Source organism: Ochotona princeps, chromosome 27 (genome assembly GCF_030435755.1).
Source record: "Ochotona princeps isolate mOchPri1 chromosome 27, mOchPri1.hap1, whole genome shotgun sequence".
Taxonomy (NCBI): Eukaryota; Metazoa; Chordata; class Mammalia; order Lagomorpha; family Ochotonidae; genus Ochotona; species Ochotona princeps.
In genome coordinates, this window is record NC_080858.1 from 11,626,732 (window position 1) to 11,646,660 (window position 19,929).

General features: G+C 37.8%; 1 protein-coding gene across 9 annotated transcripts in view; it reads left to right on the forward strand.

Annotated features, from left to right (window-relative positions):
* Positions 1–19,929, forward strand: part of ABCC9 (ATP binding cassette subfamily C member 9) — a 113,077-nt gene that overhangs the window by 15,323 nt on the left and 77,825 nt on the right. For 8 of the 9 annotated variants that reach the window (XR_009244318.1, XR_009244319.1, XM_058655948.1 and 5 more), the window contains exons 5-13: positions 411–577; positions 1,280–1,522; positions 4,462–4,656; positions 7,203–7,355; positions 7,818–7,973; positions 9,764–9,898; positions 11,711–11,873; positions 15,276–15,316; positions 16,199–16,341. Coding sequence is in view for 7 of the 9 variants with exons in the window: in XM_058655948.1 (XP_058511931.1) it covers positions 411–577; positions 1,280–1,522; positions 4,462–4,656; positions 7,203–7,355; positions 7,818–7,973; positions 9,764–9,898; positions 11,711–11,873; positions 15,276–15,316; positions 16,199–16,341 (1,396 nt within the window). In the remaining 2 variants the exon portion in view is untranslated. Of the gene's footprint in view, positions 1–410; positions 578–1,279; positions 1,531–4,461; positions 4,657–7,202; positions 7,356–7,817; positions 7,974–9,763; positions 9,899–11,710; positions 11,874–15,275; positions 15,317–16,198; positions 16,342–19,929 lie in introns of those variants that run through there. The other variant, XM_058655951.1, reaches the window with a different exon arrangement.

The window sequence follows — 19,929 nt, forward strand, 5'->3', positions numbered from 1 at the left end:
GAATGCCTACGTAAAACATTCTAAAGTTAAAATTTGATTTGGTTGTTCTAAATTTTTTTATATTCACGTATCTGAAAGGCTGAGAGTAGATGACAGTCAGGCAGACAAAGATCTTCCATCTGCTGGTTCACTCTCCAAATGCCCACTCGAGTGAGGCTGGGCCAGGCTAAAGCTGGAATACCAGAAGGCGATCCTTCTCACCCGAGTGTCAGGGACCCACATATTAGAACTATGACCTGCTGCCTTCCAGCATGTGTGTTGAGGAAATGAGTTGCCAGAGAAGCCAGGACTGAAACTGAGGCACTCTGACATGAGATGCAGGCAATCTAAGAAGCATGATTTACTTAGTAAAGTTTTGAAGATAACAAGTAGTGATTGATCGTTTCTCTTATTTTTTTTTCTTTTATCAGCTTTATTTCTGTATTGGGTGATGGCATTTATTACTAAGACAATAAAGTTGGTCAAGTACTGGCAGTCTGGTTTGTGGATGTCGGACTTGCGTTTCTGCATCACGGGCATGATGGTCATCTTGAATGGGCTCCTGATGGCTGTGGAGGTCAATGTCATCCGCGTCAGGGTAGGTATCTAAGGTGCTTGGGTTGAATTGCTTGGATTCAGGAGCCCAAGGTTGGATCACAGTCAGCCAAAAGTCATTGGCATTTTTGAGAGTGAGTAAATATGTAGAATCTATTTGTGGAAAAATATATATAAAGTTGAACTAATTCAGTTTCAGGACACAAATCTCAAAAGTCTCCATACCCTAAAATCATAACTGTAGTTGTATGCAGTAGTTGTAAAATAGCCACTGCAGTGAATGGTGAATGCAGAGAACAGATGACATCAATGAACACCGCACACGAGTAACTCAGCAATGAACGTGAAATATTAAATTCTAGTTTTTTAAATTCAAAATCTGATTTTTTATTAATTATTTTGCATTATGTGACAGTTTCATAGGCTCTGGGAATCCAAAATCTGATATTTTAAAATTGAATTTATGTATGTCTTCGTTCTCGGTAATAACCAGTTTTGAAGAGTCAGTTGATTTTTTTTTGTTGTTAGCTTTTGGCCTCATATATCTTAAATGAGAATCTAGCATCCAACTAGTTTAGTCAACTAGTCATAAAAAATGGGGCTCTTAAATTTATTCAGAAAGGGTTGGAAAGAGGCATGAAAAATTATATTTTAATTGTCTGGGTTGAAATTAGCAAAGGTTGAAGCTTTGTGTTTAACATGTGAGGCGAGAGTTGGACTGACTGAGCGACCTTTTCTGCCATAGAGGTACGTGTTCTTCATGAACCCCCAGAAAGTGAAGCCACCTGAAGACCTGCAGGATCTGGGCGTGAGATTTCTTCAGCCATTCGTGAATTTACTGTCCAAAGCCACATACTGGTGGATGAACACACTCATTATATCTGCTCATAAAAAGCCCATTGATCTGAAGGCAATTGGGAAATTGCCAATAGCCATGAGGGCAGTCACGAATTACGTTTGCCTGAAAGATGCCTATGAAGAACAAAAGGTAATTTAGTGTATGTCTTCCTTTGGAGACGTGTAACAGAACAAAGCATAAATATATTTTATCATGAAACAGCAGCCAGTTTTGCCTGTCTTACTAGTATTTGAGACTACCATTCACAGGGCCCCTGGGGAACAAGTTGAAGAGCCCATGAAGTAGTTATGGTATTAAAATAGTCATGTTAAGCATTGCTATGTCTAAAATAGTCATCCATCAATACAGGAAGGAAATACAATGCTTTTGTGTAAATAATCCATGTTGACATGTGATATCACTAATACACGAAACCCTTAACTATTTTCTGATGCATTATATGAGTAGTCATATGTAGGTTAAAAAAGAAATGCTCACTTAAAAAAAAAACTTTCCTCTGTGAGGAGGGTGGAAGGGGGAACCCCTGAGTGTGTGGAACTGTATCATGAGAAATAAAAGTTTTATTAAAAATTCAAATAAGCAAATACTATGTAAGCTAATATTGCTAATTACTGTATAAAATTATACATGAAAAAAGAAAGTTTTCAACCTGAAATGTAGGAAAGAGGGAGAGAGAGAGAGGACAGGATGGACGGAGTGAGAAAGTTAAGCATGGATGAATGGAGACAGCGTTTACATCTGTCCACTCCGCAAAGGTGAGGACTGAGTTGAGCCAAAGTCTGGATCATGAAACTCCCTTCAGGTCCTCCATGTGGATGACAGGGCCCCAGACTTGGACCATCTTGTGCTGCCTTCCCTTAGCAAGGATTTGAATCAGATGTGAAGTAACTGGAACTTGAATCAGTGCTTATAGAGGATTCTGGTGTCACAGACCATGGCTTAACCCACTACACCATCACACTGGACCCTGATATCACCTTTAAAAAATTCTTCCTTACTGACAAAAAAAAAATGGATATTAGAGTTGAAATATGGAGTCTAAATTTAAAACATGACACCTGCCAGCTCCATGTAGAATCAACATCTGTGTCTCCTCTAAAATTGGTTTCCTATGGATTCTTCTTTGAGTATTAATAACTGCCTTAGAAGTTTTAAAGGTAAAAATTTTGAAATTTTCAGCTTGTTATTATTCTAAGAAGTTATTTATGTTATTCACAGCATTAAATGTGTTAGATATTGCAATTATCTTCAAATCCCAGGCTATTTAAAAACTTTAGTATTCACTACCACACTGGGAAAAAAAAATAGGATATGGCAAATCAGTGAAATGTTTCTGGCTGTTTTAAGTCAAGAACAACAGGCATTTTCTTGTAAATGATGACACGGACTTGTGTTTCTGGGCCAGAAATTAATATTATGAAATGAAACTTGCAGGAAATGGTTACTGCAGATGAACCTGAGTCCTTTCTGTGGCTTAACCTCTGGGAATAGCATTGCATAATGTTTGAAAAACTTCTCTGCTGAAGTAAAGACTTGCAGAAGAGTGTCAACATAGCTTACATTTGTCTAAGTGCTCTTTTCAACATAGAACAGGTTGAACTTGGTACATAAGTGTCTTAAATCAGTACACTTGAGAAAAGAAGTCCAATAGGGAATTAAGTGTGAAATACAACTGAGTTCCATTACACACACACACACACACACACACACACAATTTATCCACCTCCTTCACAAGTTTTAATGATGATAATTCAGCAGGTATTCTGATCTTTATAATGCATATATGTACAGATAGAAAGCCATGAGCTGGCTGAAGCATTCTAGGTATTCTTTTTATATTCCTTGAAAGAATACCTAGAAGACACGAACTGTGGTTTTCAAAAGAGGTGACTGCCATTCGCCTGGATGGAGTAACTTGTACATGTATTTGGAGGTTTGGATGATTCAATTTGTGTCACTTACAATAATTAGGTAGATAAATCTCTTGGAATATAATAACGATAGAAATCAGAAATCCTGACCAGTCCCTCCGTTGCTTACAAAACTTTACTGTTCTGTATTCCACATATTCTTATTTGATGTTTATGACAGATACAAATTTTCCAAATCAAAAGAAACTAAAACTGTATATATCGAATAAGAATTTCACATCATCCTTTGATAACTAAAAATAATAGAATCTCAAACACTGAATGCTTTTGTTCTGTTGAGTTCAGTAAAACATTTAAACACCATAGTTTACTTACAGTGAAAGAATATATAATTGTGCATATCATACTGGAAAGGACTAACTTACAATTTATCTTTAATCTTTTTTTAGGTTCTCATTTTACTTGTGTATATAAGTGTTCATTTATTGGAAAGCCAAGAGAGGGAGCCAGGAAGAGAGATTCTCTACCCACGGGTGTATTCCTCAGACCTCAAATGCCAGTAACAGAGTTAGGCCAGGCGAAAGTGGAGTCAAGAACTTGTAGGTCTCTCAGAGGGTGGCAGTAACCGTGATCCAGGACAGACTTCTTCCTAGGATGTGTACTGTCAGGAAACTAGATAGGAAGTGGGGCAGGGATGCAAACTCAAAATGCTGGAGTCTTCACCACTGACTGAAACACCTGCCTCTCTAAATTTTTAAAATATTTTCAAAGATGGGCCCGGCAGCGTGGTCTAGCGGCTAAAGTCCTCGCCTTGAAAGCCCTGGGATCCCATATGGGCGCCGGTTCTAATCCCGGCAGCTCCACTTCCCATCCAGCTCCCTGCTTGTGGCCTGGGAAAGCAGTTGAGGACGGCCCAATGCATTGGGACACTGCACCAGCGTGGGAGACCCGGAAGAGGTTCCTGGTTCCCGGCTTCAGATCGGCGCGCATCGGCCCGTTGCGGCTCACTTGGGGAGTGAAACATCGGATGGAAGATCTTCCTCTCTGTCTCTCCTCCTCTGTGTATATCTGGCTGTAATAAAAATGAATAAATCTTTAAAAAAAATATTTTCAAAGAGCATTATAAGGAATTTTTGTAGTTCTGAATTGCTGCCATACATTTTTTTTTAACTTTGGTTTATCTTGTTTTACTTTCAGAAAAAAGTAGCTGATCGTCCAAACCGGACTCCGTCTATATGGCTGGCCATGTACAGAGCCTTTGGGCGGCCGATTCTACTTAGCAGCACATTTCGTTATTTGGCTGATTTACTAGGTTTTGCCGGACCACTCTGTATTTCTGGAATAGTTCAGCGTGTGAATGAAACCCAGACTGGGACAAATAACACAACGGGAGTAAGTACATGCTACTTTCCAGGGAAAACATACCACTGGCAGATTTTGTTGTAATTCTTGCTTTTCATTAATGCTTTCTCTTTTTTGTTTGTTTTATTAATTACATTGCACTAAGTGACAGTTTCATAGGCTCTGGGATTCCCCCTGCCCCTCCCCTTGCCCTCCCCACCATAATGGATTCCTCCACCTTGTTGTAGTATTACAATTCAAATTAAGTCAAGATTCTTTCGTTGCAAACATATACCAAGCATAGAGTCCAGCATCTTATTGTCCAGATAAATTCAATGGTTTCTTGGGGAGACCATCTCTGGTCTGAAGGTAGAGCTGCATTCTTACATAGTTTAAATGGGTTACTGACACAATAGGACAAAAATAATTGTTTTCTTGTAGAAAGTCACCTGCGTATATTTTCATTGAAGCTACCTGGCCGACAAAATTATTTTGCAGATTCAAAGGCTATAAATACTTAATGAACACCTGTGTGCCAGAAAGTGTGTGTAGAAATTTTGAATTATTTCATTTGATTTTTATAGTAATCCTTTAAAGAATGACATACATACAGGATGGTTGAGGCACATATTTGCAAGTTCATGGCCAATGATGTTAATGTGATTTCTATCATTGTACATTTAGTTTTTCATATAATATCCATCAATCTGTCTCAATGAATACAGATAATATTCTATCATGCATATATTATTTTGAGGATATATATGTATATAGCTCCGTATATTCATAGATTTAGAAAATATTTGTAATAATTCAAACAAATTTTATAAATATGGAATCTCTTGTTTTCTGTTCTTAAGGTCTTTGTTATGAATTGTGTAGATTCTTTAAGATAAAAATTAGTTTTCTGGGCCCAGCGCAATAGCCTAGTGGCTAAAGTCCTCGCCTTGAATGCCCTGGGATCCCATATGGGCGCCGGTTCTAATCCCGGCAGCTCCACTTGCCATCCAGCTTCCCTGCTTTTGGCCTGGGAAAGCAGTTGAGGACGGCCCAATGCTTTGGGTCCCTGCACCTGTGTGGGAGACCTGGAGGAAGTTCCTGGCTCCGGGCTTTGGATCAAAACAGTACTGGCCATTGCGGCTCATCTGGGGAGTGACTCATCGGACGAAGATCTTCCTCTCTGTATCTCCTCTCTGTATATCTGACTTTGTAATAAAAAATAAATAAATCTTTAAAAAAATTAGTTTCCTTAGTTTTACAGACAAACTATAGTTCAGGTAGGCTGTCACTTTTGTATTCCTTCAATCTGATTTCCCTTCTCACCTCTGCGTCTGTTTAAATTCTGTGCATTAGCAAAACCTATGTTAAATGCTGCCTCATCAGTGGAATTTTACTCTCCTTGATACTTCCATAATGTTTCATTTACTTCATGTTGGCAGTTTCAAACTATTCTGCAAAATAAAGTGTGATGCTTACTGATCGCTTTATCTTTTGGGGTTTGGAGTACTTTCAACAGAATATTTGAGCTGTTCATATTTGTACCCACCTTAGTTTGGAATTGCCATTGAAGTGAACCAGTTTGTTTCACCACTGAATACACTTGTTCAGCGTTTTGACCCTGCCATCCTAACTAACTAGATAAATTCTGCAGAATGCTTTTACCACCCTTGGTGCTTACACCTATTAGCTGTGTTTTTTTCTCAGAATAGGACTTATGTCTTTTTAAACCCCAGTGGCAGAAGAGGAAACATGACTACCAGCCAATTTTATGGGATTTTCTTTGTGGAAAATGAGGAATATCCGGATGGCATGAAGCGTTTAGTTGATTGCTATCTTTTCTGTTCTTCTAAGAGGCACACTTCCATATCACTGTCGTAAAGCAAAAATCAGTGGATTTTGCATATCCTAGTGGTTAATTTGTGATATTCCTACTAAGGAAACTTTTTAAATTTGTGTTAGGTTACTGGAAGAGTTGCATGTACACAGATTTTTACTTTATAATTTATTTTATTAATATACATTAAGATATGGAAGAATTAGAAAAGGTCAACTTGTAGAATTATTCTAAGCTAGTGAGGTTCTAGAATTTGTATTGAATGTCCATCAGATCGAATGAAGAGATATCCATTTTGTGATTCCAATTTCTACATTACAGTTCAGTTTGTTTTATTACTTCCTATTTAGCATAGGTAGAGTATGAAGATTGTTCAAAAACCTGATGGAAAATGTACTATTAAAATCCATGCCCAGATTTCAAAGTGTTGCAGAAAAATGGACATTTTTTTGAATTCTGTTTCCATGAATTTTTCAATTACCTTTCTTTGTGGGAAATTCATTCAAAATTTTTAAGTATAAATTTATCATTTTTAAGGCATTATAGCCAATGTTAAGCAGTTGAGCACTGTGTTCATGTATTCTGTGGGTTTGTGTACGTTATGAAGTGAAGCCAAAATTGCCTGTTGTGACCCTTTCCACTGACATTTTGAAGACAGAGTATCCATACGTCAGTGTCACTTATCCTTAATGACATGAACTGTTGACTTCGTGTGTGAAAAGACTTGTTCAATTTTGTCTATTTTTTTTCTTTTGGGGACAAGATTTCAGAAACGCTCTCATCCAAGGAATTTCTTGAAAATGCGTATGTTCTCGCAGTTCTTCTCTTCTTGGCTCTTATTCTACAGAGGACATTCCTGCAGGCGTCCTACTATGTAACCATAGAGACGGGCATTAACCTCCGTGGAGCACTGCTGGTAGGGGCTGACTTTGATGGGTCGTTGTTTCTCAAAAAATCCATATCCATCCAGGAATAGGAATAATAGTAGCTTCAGTTGTGTGATTCCATTTCACTTGGTGCTTTGATGTTACAGCAACACCTTTCCAGGATCTACATAAAGAAAGAAATATAGTGCTAACTAGTAAGCCTATTAGAAATGACTTCAGAAATCCTAAAGTCAGAAAAATTCTTTTAATTCATGCATTGCCTAATCCCTAATTCTATTTGTTAGTGAGCTTATGTTTGAGGTTTAATAATCTATTTTGCTCGTAGTACTAGAAAATGGTTAAGGGCTAACAGGATACTCAAATGAATAATAGTGACAGACTGAAGATGGGTGTACAGCACTTTTTTCAAAAAGCCTAAAATGTTATATTTTCAATGAAAATGGGTGTTGATGCAAAGTTTTAAAGTGTACCTTTTTTTTTTTTTCTTACAGGCCATGATATACAATAAGATATTGAGGCTGTCCACTTCTAACTTATCTATGGGGGAGATGACCCTGGGACAGATCAACAACTTGGTTGCCATTGAAACCAACCAACTCATGTGGTTCTTGTTCCTGTGTCCCAATCTATGGGCTATGCCTGTTCAGGTAGATCATCATAAGTAAAATTCTGATTGCAGAGGGGATAAAAGGAACATCACGATATTTAGCTCATTACTGGTATACACTGTCCATGTGCTTGTGTTGCTATTTTTGGTTTACAGATAAATAAGCTAACAAGCAGGGTTTGGAATTACACTGTGTTCAAATATCTGCTCTACTGTTCTTTGGTCAAGTACTTAGCCACCCAAACATTTATTTCCCTAAGTATAAAACAATTGTAGTATCTACTTTGTGGAGTTGTAGACATGGTCGAGATATAATACTTTGACCACACAAAAGGCATTTACCAACAGTACCTAATATTTGGTGCAGTTATTAGTAGTTAATATGATTTTGTAAGTCCTTGCAAGTTAGCCATGATTTGTCCCCTTTCATTTTGGTAAACTCTTACCACTTTCATGAATTGCTTTAATTTGTTTCATAGTATTAATAGCTGGTACGCCACAAAATATCAAACTCTATCAGATGTTAGGAACTTGTCAAACTAGGAGACCACTTAGCTTTGTCCTGTGTAGAACAGTATTTTAGTAAAGGCATGTGGTTATCCTCTCCCCTGCCCACAAGCACTGCTGGTAAGTGCAGACTTTGGGAATAAGTGATTTCCATTTCTTCTGCCTATCTGAAGTTTTGTATCCTGCAGATAGCACTTACATTGTAGGTGTCTGACATAATCTGTCACTTATATCCCGGAGTGCTTATTTTATTAACAATGAATAAAATAATAAAGGAGATGTGCTAGCTTCTAAATTTCTCGTTTCATGTGTTAATAGAAAGCAGAGCCAAGTAAAAGTGTAGATAGTGTGTACAGGGTAGATGAAGATACAGTTTCTTGTCTGGAATATACTGACGTAGACCAATTAGAGAGCTGCTTATCTTGTATAAATTAAAGTGCACCAAGAAACACACACTACACTGAATGATTACTTTTGTGGGTACTTTGTCAAATCGCTGGTCTGATCAGAATTCCCAGTGAACCTAAGTGACTTGATTGACTAGTTGGTGTATCAGCCACACCATATGGATGGTACTCTCATTCTGTAGGCACAGAATGCGTGGTTAAAATGTATGGCCACATCTCTTGAATTGGTTTTGAGCCATAGTAATTCTGAGGTCCTAGGGAAAATATTTTCAAGGTCACAGAATTAAATCTTAAAATTTTTAATGGAATAAGGAAGTGGGAATCTGAAGGAGGCCATCATATATGGCTCAGATATGGGTTTTAATAAATACATTTAAAAAGGAAAATGAAGTAATGAAATATGCCAACTTTATGTTCCCAAAAGTTTCAGTTAGGCCTTGCCTTCTTGGCATGACATGATGAATAGGGCCCTTCAAATTTCATCAATGAACAAACAGCCACACCGGACTCTCCTATGATGCCACCTTCCATAATTCCACCCTGTAAAAGTTAGGACAATTCTAAGAGAATATGGAATGTGAAGTTTATGATAGTTGACACCATTTTCAGGAAACAAAAAACTTTGTCTTTTAAAAGATTGTAAGTCAGCTTTAGAAAGCAGGAGCACTGTGGACCCACTCTGCAACTTTACAGGAATTGATGAGACACCAGTTGCGCAGCTCACCTTACTAAAAATAAGTTACTAACACTTATCATTCCACAAATAAATCATGGGTAGAACACACCTGTTGCAGTGCAGTTGACATCCAAATAAATTTAATGCAACAAGCAAGAAATCCTGCATTTCCATTTTAAATATGTCCTTTCATATAGTGGCTTCACAGTCTCATCCATCCCCATGTGATTTCCTTCATAGATCATAATGGGAGTGATTCTGCTCTATAACTTACTTGGCTCCAGCGCCTTGGTTGGCGCAGCTGTCATTGTGCTCCTTGCGCCCATGCAGTACTTCATTGCCACAAAGTTGGCAGAAGCTCAGAAGAGCACTCTGGTAAGTAGCATCTCTTGGAAACCTTATTAGGAAAACCCATTAATGCTGGTTGACATGTATCGTATAGGAGGTTCACGCATACCATTATGGATGATTTCATGTTGAGCCTTAGGCAGCATATGCGTGCTTTCTGTGTTATGAAAACAAGTTTTAGAAGTGGATTGAAGACTTGCCAGTGTAAGGATTAAGATGCCAGAGTCGCAGTGCCTAATGTTTTTGAATACAGTTAAGTGGTGAGATGGCTGATCTTCCATTGCTGGTGGACAGAACACTGTGAAGCATACTTGGAGGCCTTGGGATGTCAGTTAGTGACATGGAAAAAAGGATCCAGAGACAAATGAAGGGGCAGAGATGGTGCTTCTGCAATGGAATTTCCCCATGACTGACTTAAACCATGTGATGATCTGTGGAATTACATGGAAATGTGTCCGCGTCAGTTGTTCTGATTCAGTGCATTCATGGTCAGCTTGGCAAGCCAGGAATAGCCAAGGTATTGACCCTTTCTGGCTTCCATTTGCCATGAAATCATTTTATCTGAACAAGAATTGCAGATAACAAATTATCGACAGCATGTTGAGAAATAAAGTTTGATGAAATATGAAAACGGATGTATATAAATTGGGCGTAAAATGTAGAAATGTTGCTACTAAAATAGCTGTCTCTCTAGCTGGGACTTTCACTGTGACAGTGACTTGTTTGTCACATGGGGGATCTTTGTCGCTTTTTCCCCTGCTGCTTCTAATGAGGTTACTCGTTGTTTCTGACTGAGGCAGCTGTGCTTTTTGTTGCACCAACACCAGAAGGTGTGGTGGATAAACGAAGATGCCAAGGTCCTTAGGCATCTGTCTTTTATTTAGCACTATCCATTCACTCATCCTGCAGGACTCGATAGATGCTTAAGACCTTGGAAGACAAAAAAAGGAAGTAAAAAAAGATAAACAAGGCATTTGCTACTTCTTTTCCACATATACTTTTGGCCCCTCTGCTGTCCCTGTGATAGTAAATAGGTAATAAGGTTATATTGTACCTTGCTAGTAATTGTAATATGTCACTTGTTAGTGAAAAAAAAAACCTAGCTGATTAAATCGAGGCATTTATCTGTTACAAATCTCTAATTTTAGTCCAAGTTGTTACTGTTACTTGCTGTTGTGTCTAATTTACAACTTAACAACTTACACAGGAACTTGCGAATAAATACATAAAGTCTCTTAATGTCCCAAGTAATAGTCTTAATTTCATTAACTGTATCGTCAAGCAACAATGTGACTGTACTCAAAACTTGACCCTCATGTTCCCAATTCAGAAGTGAAAGAACAATTTTGTTTTTGTTCTCCTAAGTAGGATGAATAGTGCTGAGGAGATAGTAAAAGGATTTAGATTTTGGGAGCCATTATAAGTTCTAAATCATTTCCATGTTTCTCTATATTACCTGTAAATATTATTCAAAGAAATCATGTGAAACTAAAGAATTTTCATATAAACCAAAGCAACAGGTATACTTAAGCTGTGAGGTGAAAATAAACTTTGAGACCATCTCATCAAAGTCTTAATTTTAATTTACTTGTTTTTATTTTAACTGTAGAGAGAGGGATGATTTAAGTAGGTGGAGGAGAGAGGAGGTAGAGAGGAGGAGGTGAACAGGAAGGAAGGGAGGGAAGGAGGGAGGGAGGGAGGGGTGGAGAAAGGGAGGGAATTTTGCTGTCATTGTTAATTGAGCTGATCAGCAGTCAAGATCTGAATTGAGTCCATGAAATACTTCTGCCTTTCTGATTGTCTTGGGTGCTGTTTGTACTTTTTTCCCTCGTTGTATAGGATTACTCCACAGAAAGACTCAAGAAAACCAATGAAATACTGAAAGGCATCAAGCTTCTCAAGTTGTATGCCTGGGAGCACATTTTCTGCAAAAGTGTGGAAGAAACAAGAGTGAAAGAACTGTCCAGTCTCAAAGCGTTTGCCCTGTATACCTCACTGTCCAGTAAGTTCTGCTGCTCTCAGGAAAGGAAATGGGAACAGTATCCAGCAAATGCACTGTTTACTCTGTTTCAGTTGTGATGTGTGAGATGCTGTAGCTACCAAAGGGAGAATGTATTTTCTATCCATGCATAATCCAATAGTCATTAACCACATGAGGTAAGAGTCTAATGAGCAGGAAAAGCACCGGTTCAAAATCAAGTAGACAGTAATTCGGTTCCTTTCAAAGTATATGTCCTTGGTCATGTGACTTTGAAAACAGAAGTCCTTGGTTTCTTCATATATAAGATATTAATGGTGATAATTTTAATATCTGTAATTGAAACATCAGTCACAATTAGATTAGGTAGCTGGTTTCACTAACATTTTCTGTTTTAAAATTGGATATAATTTTTTTAATTGAATGTAATTTTTTATACTTTGTTAATATGAAGGGAACAGATTTCATGTATTTCATATGTGTATAGTTCTAATACACATACTTTCCTCTCTTCCCTCTCCTTCCCTGAGTCCCTCTCTATCCCTCCTTTCTTCTCATTAATTTTTGCAAAGATCATTTTAACGACTCTATTATCACAGGCCCAACTCACCACTAAGCATAGTATTGAATAGGTAAGAATAAGAAGACCACATTTCCACAGGATCATAACCCAGGACTAAAAGAGTCAACCATATTACAGGATATTCATATCATTTGCATATATTGTTTTTTATTCCATAGTAACTACCACATATAACACAAAACATATTTGTCTTTTGGAACTGGCTTATTTTACCAAGCATAGTGGTCTCCAGTTTCATGCGTTTTATTGCCAAAGATGGAGAGTCATTCTTTTCTATGACTGAGTACTATTCCTCCATGTAGATGCTCCACATTTCCTTTATCCAGTCACCAGTCAATGGGTTGATTCCATATCTCAGATGCTGTGAATTTAGCTGCTGTAAGTATGGGGACAAAATTTACACTTTCATATGTTAATTTCATTTTGTTTAGGAAAGGTCACAGGAATTGGAAGGCTGAATGCTACAGTAGACACATTTTCACATTTCTGAGGAATCTGAATACTGTCTTCCATAATGGTTGTCCCGGTTTATATTCCCACCAATGGTATATTATGGTATCGTTTCCCCTACATCCTCACCATCATTGATTGTTTTTTCATCTTTGTATGATGGCTATTCTGATTCAAGTGAAGTGGAACATTGTGATTTTTATTTGCATATCCATGAGGGTTAGTGAACCTAAATATTAAATGTATCTGTTGGTCATTTAAAATTCATCTTTTTAAAAATAGCTGTATCTTTTGCCCATTAGTTAAATGGATATAGATAAAGATTGTTGATCCATTTGGGGTTGATTTTGTAGGGATGTAAGGTGGATCTAGTCTCCTTCCTACTTAAGCATTTCAGATCCGGTTTTTCCAGTACCACTTGTTGAAGAGACTGTACTTTCTCCAGCGACTGATATGAACTCTTTTGTCAAAGATTTATTCCTTTGGCTGCATGAGTTAAATTTGGGGTTTCTATTCTGTTTTACTGGTACACATCTCTCTCTCTGTAACAGTACCAGGGTGTTTTGATTATAACTACCTTGTAGAGTCTTAAGCTTTTTGTTGCTTTTGTTTTAAGATTGTTTTGGCTATTTGTGGTCTCTTGTATTTCCCTATGCTTCTTGGCATTACTTTTCTAGATCTGAGAAGAATATCCATGGTATTTTGATTGAGATCATGCTGAATCTAAAGATTCCTTTGGTTGTATGGATGCTTTGATGATACTAATTCTCACAATCCACAAACACAGAAGATTCTTTTCCTTTTTTTCGTCTTCTGTTTTCATTACTTTTTTCTCATGATACAGTTCCTGAGGCTTAGAGATTTCCCCTCCCACCCTTTCCTCCACTTCACTGTTTTCCCTGGATTATAACAATAGTACAGCCCTTCAGTAACAATCCAAAGTCCATAATTTTATTTAATTGTATCATGACATTGTAGGTACAGACAATGGTAGAAGGTCCAGTATTCTGTGGTCAAGATATATTTAACAGTTTCATTGGGAGTCCATCTGTCATTCAGAGCTAGAGATCCATTCTGCAACTTATCACTCCATGGTATTATACTTGAGTCTTTGGCATAAAATTTCAATTGGATCACTTCAAGTATGACAATGTATACTTGTATTAAATACAGTGTTCCATACAGTGTTCTTGGTGGTTGAGCACATCAACCATGGGAATTGAATAGAACTGGCTGCAAACCCCACTTTGATAACGGAATTGTGTTTGGACCTACAGGGTCTCATTTTGTTCTGTTTGCTGAGGTAAGGGCAATGTAAGAGGCAGAATGAGTTTTAAATGTTGGCCTTATGGTGTCCAGAAACCAAATGCTCACCCTGCCACAGCTGGACTAGGCTACCTACAATCCATTTGATCTGTAGAACGCTTGAGTCCAAAACCTATTTGATTTGTGAGTAACAGAGCAAGGCATTGTTTTAATTTTTACTATAACTCCCAAATGTTAGTAGTTTAGCCTAAAACATGAATTTATCCTTTTTCCAACTTCATACATGATCATCAAATGAATAAAAATATTTTCTTAAAACAATATTTAAGCAGGAAGTTGTAGGGTATTATGTTCTAAACTGAAAGGTTTATAAGTGAAAATGTCATTGCTGGCAAGAGCACTTGAGGTGATGTCAAATTCCTTAGTTACTGAATTTATTTGTATTGGAAAGGTAGGTTTATAGCGAGAAGGAAAGACAGAAGAAAATCTTCCTTCTACTGGTTCACTCTCTAAATGTCTGCAATGGCTAGAGCTGTATGGATCTGAAGACGGGAGCCAGGAACCCTCTTTGGGTCTCCCATATGGTTGTAGGGTTCCAGGACTTTGGGATTTCCTCTGCTGCTTCTCAGGCAACAAGCAAGGAGCTGGATGGAAAGTAGGGTAGCTGAGACACAAACCGGTGCCCATTTGGGATCCCAGCACTTGCAAGGAGTAGATCAGACAGTAAAGCTATTGTGTCTGGTCCAGTGATGTCAAATTCTTATTCTTCTGTATGTAATAACCCACTTTTCGTATATTTTACAACAAAACGATAGACATTCATTCTAATAATATTACATCATAAAAGGATTATTTTATCTGCATATTATAATTCATAACATTCAACAAGGAAAGCTGATTTTTCAGTAAAAATAATTTTTTAGGTAAGATTAATCTGTACATGAACCTGTTTATACAACTGCAGAAGAGATGGAAGTGGAAAACATTGGTAGACTCCAGACAAAATATAATTTAATCCACTATATACTTTTGTCCTCAGGGAAAGTTAAGGCAATATTAGATGATTAAAGTTTCTGAAAATGTTTCCATGATTCCATGATATTAATGTGTTTGATTTCTTTCCACAGTCTTCATGAATGCAGCCATCCCCATAGCAGCTGTTCTTGCTGTAAGAGACCTTTTCTTGATTTTCATAACAGAACCAAGTCACTGTCTGTAAATGACTTTGTATCTCCTCATGGCTTCCACCTCCCTCTGTGGTCACCATGAGGATAGATCTAATCCAGGTTCCTTTGTGGGGAAATTCTGCAGGTTGTCATTCAGATTTTTAAACTATAGATGGCTGTTTTCAGTTTTAGAATGTGTAGCAGTTTCCTTGCCTTCCCCCTATCAAAGTCAGCAGCACCTCTAGTCCGTGTCAAAACATTCCCAGATACTGCCGGATAGTCTGTGTGTGAATGGGGTGCAGAGAGGAGGGCGAAGAGAAGAATTCAAAGTGTCCTAACGTCAATGACCTTGTTCCTAGACATTTTGCTAACAGGAGAGTGCTGGATCAGACTAAACATGCTAAGTAGTTACACAGCATTTCACACTAAAGTGACAAGCCTGTCAGTTTATACTTAGAAATATGATTATGTCTTTCCTGGACACCAATGCATGCAGTTACAGTAATGATCCATGTCAGATACAATGGTGCCTGTTCTCAGAGAACGGTAAATATTGGGCAGCAAGAGTCTGGCTGGTTGTTAAGAACTTGGGTTTCCCTATAGTTATTATTCCATCTATGCAGTAATTCAACCAAAGTCTATTTCCTAGCTTGTTCATGAAATCTGTCCTGACTCGGGGATCTCATGGTGACCTGGTGTGAAAGCCATTAAGTGCTCACCAAGAACAAATATTGTTTGATTTAGGATGTCTTGGATGCAATAACTATTTTTGTGGTTGCAGTGGATGTACTGGCATAGAGAAATATGACAGGTGTATAAAGTTGAATATAAGGCTGCATGTCACTTTCTCCAGCTTTCTCTAAAGAGATTGCTTCTTTGTCCAGACGTTTGTGACCCACGCCTATGCCAGCGGGAACAACCTGAAGCCAGCAGAAGCCTTTGCTTCGCTGTCTCTCTTCCACATCTTGATCACCCCACTCTTCCTGCTGTCCACCGTGGTGAGGTTTGCAGTCAAAGCCATCATCAGGTAAGCACCGAACCGTCTGGAGCTGCCAGGGGTTAGTTATAGAAAGAATGCCTTGGCATGCTAATAAACGGAATCAACTATAGAAAACAGCATTAAAATCACTTTCCAGAGGTAACTATTACTCAGATTTTGGTATACAACCTCTTTTACATATTCCACTTAAAAATAAGAAGTTTGAAATCACGTAGCTTTTGACACCTTAAAATCTTCCAAAGAGATGATGTATACTGGCTACTGTGATAGACCATTTTTATCAGTATCCTAATGTTCCATGGACTATCTTTCTGTACATTCAGAATATTTCTGTTTTATCCCTAACAGAATTAGCATTCAAGTAATAAACCACTTTGTTTATCTTCAGACTTTTCTCTGATTTTTTTTAGATTTTGTTTCAAGAACTGAGGGTACTTGTTTCAGCAGTATGATGCACATCTTTAAGGTCCTTTATGGGTATGGTTATGCTGCCCTCCCCAATAGAGTGGCCAGTCAAGCAATATAGATATTTTAAAGATTTTTTTTCTGAGCATAGCCGTAATGTTTCCCACTGAAATAGTACCCATTTAAGTTTTCACCAACCATGAAAGAAACATTCACATCAATGTACACTTAATGCTTTTAGTTTTAGTATGGCCAAAAAAAAAAAAAAATCCAGCTTCATAGTCTCTGTAAATGGAAACTTTTGCAAGAAGAAATAATATTTTGTTTATTTAAATATATATGCTTCTATAGTTTTTCCAACCAGTTTAGATTTTATCTCAAGTTTCCCATAACAAATAACTATTAAAAATAGAAACAAATTCATTATTTGGCACAGTAGTTAAGATGTCAGTTAGGGCCTGTGTTTGACTCCTGGCTCCAGTCCCAGCTCCAGCTTCCTGCTAATGCAGATCCTGGGAGGCAGCAGTGAGGGGTCATTGGATTCCTGACCTCCCCCTGCTGAGAAACATGGATTGCCCTGTCCATAGCTGGCTGGCCTCTGTGCTTTGAAAGACCATTTGAGAACTCTCCTCCCTCCCTCCCTTCCCTTCTCTTTCCGTCTCTGTCTCTCAAGCAAGTGGATATGAATATTGAAAAATAGATAATACGTCATCATAATAATAACCATCTTCTTGCACATTTAGTTATACCATGGTACTTTAAACAGTTTGTGGGGAAAATAGAACTAAAAAAGTTTATTTATTCAACTAACTCCAAATATCAAATATTTTAAAATCCATGCACATGTGTGCATGTTATGAGAAAATGTCATGGACTTCAAAATATTTTTGCGCCCAAATAAACTTACCTCTTAATTCATAAACTTTTTATGAACTTTTTGAAGTGCCCTTGTATCATAAAACAAGTGTTTTAACAAACCACATTATGTTACACGGTGTGTACCATAGTCTGCCATGTCCTAGACTGTCTTATAAACAAGCCTGTCTTAATTAGTACTTTTTACTATACAATCTGTATAAACTTTATAAAATCTGAGTGTTGTTTCATAGACCCCCATCATCACACTCATATCTGACCTTTGCAGGAAATGAGGAAACATTAAGACAAAAAATATATTAGGTGTTGAGATTACAGCAACATAAGGTCTGTTACAACAAGGTAGTTTCCTCAATGTCTAGATATTAGAGAGAACTAGTATTTCATATTTCAGTTTTAGGGAACAGTTCACATTGGCTTACTAATGGATTAAAAGATTACATTAAAATGTATGTAAATTATTTTACGTTATAATCTATCCTCTCAGAACTTGCTAACAGAATTTCAATCCTATTCCTTTAACATATGTCCTTACTGACCAATCCATGATCTATTAGAGGTCCAAGCTGAGCCCATGGTCTCATGGTCACTCTCTTTCTTTTCTTATTGTCCTGCCTTCTGCAACTGTTCAAATCACTGCCTTTGGAAGCCCAACTTCCAAATTAGGCAGCAGCCTGGAAGGGAAGTGACTTTAAACAGTAAAGTTGATGAATGACTGGAGTCTGCTATTTTGGTCTTATTTTCATTTTCTCCACTTAACAACTGCCCCTTTTGTGGTAGCATTTTTCATTGGAATCTGACTTTGTGCTCTCAGTAGAGACAAAACTTAATTGATAAGTTAGAACAGATAACTTCTCTGGAAGCGTAAGGTGAGCAAACATCAAAAAGACATTAAGTGTGAATTTGAGACAAGCAATCAAGCATCTAAGAGTGGTCCCCAAATCTACAGTGTATAGTTGTGCTATGACAGACCCTTGTACAGGTGAGTATATAAAATATGCCCTCCACATGTCTTCACACGACTCTTGAAAATGTATTTGCTAGTTTAACAACCTGTCTGACTTCAAGCTCAGTTCCAGATTTCCCAAGCTGCAGACCAAATAGAAACCGCTTAACAAAACTGTTGTCTGTAAAAATGAGTTTTAGAAGTGGATTTCAGGTTTCTATTGAGATGGCTGGTCAACAGAGGAAGCCAGTGCCTTTTTCATTGTTCTGGTTCTGGGAACCCACGTGAGTGTTTTCCTCTGTGTCTGGGGAGCCATGACCAGGCTGTGATGGCAGTTGGCCCACAGTGAGTTGAACAGGCTGTTTATGACCAGAGACTTTGGTTGGCTGATATTTTTCCCCTTCTCTTCAACACTGTGCAAATTATAAATCTTCCCAGTACTCTTTATTTTTCCTTTCTTTTAACCATACCTCTTTTTTACTCAAAAAGTGGAGAGACAAATAGAGATCTGTGGTCTATGTGTTCATTTTTGTAACAGTCAGGGCTGGGCTAGGCCAAAGCTCCACCCAGGTTTACCATGTGGGTGACTGGGATTCAAGTAACCTGAAATTTAACCTGCTGCCTCCTGGATTGCACATTGACAAGAAGTTTGATTGGAAGCAGAGAAGCCAGGATTCAAACAAGGCCATAAAAATGGGCTGTAGGTGCCCCATATAACATCTTAACTGCTGTACCAAATACTTACTCTTCCCTGCACTCTTCAATACATTGATTCATTTAGAGGATTAAAATGGACTAGCACACACTCTTGAACTTTTATCTCACATGCACGTGAGAGCCTTGAATACTTCTTTACTGGAGGAAATTTTCATGTCATGTAAAAATCTGTCAGGACAAAGGCTCTTCATAAGGCTTGACTTATTATCTGATGTTGCCTTCTTGACATTCAAAGAGTTGGACCACTTGGATTCATTTAGTGAAATGTAAGGGAGACAGATTGTCTCCTCTTAACACAGGGCAAAATAGAGAAACTGAAGAAAGGTCATTATTACTGAAAATTGCTTGAATAGGAGGAATTTTTTTCTGGTATTTTATCTCACATCTCCACTTTGGTTTATTCATAAGGAAATAATTTATGTGTTTTTCTTTTCTGGAAGAGTATGTTGAATTCTTTATGAGGAATTTAAATTTACATTGTTGATGCTTGATGTATAATGTGGTATCTATGTCCAGGGAATTTACTTGCCAAGAAAAAAAGTGTGTGCAACAAATCCCTCATGCTGTCAGGAAACCTCTCTGTGTCCTCTCTTAGTTCTCCCAGGGGAAGGTGTGCTTGGCTAGAGTTACTGCATTAGCTTCAGGAAAATAAAATGTCCCTGATATCTATT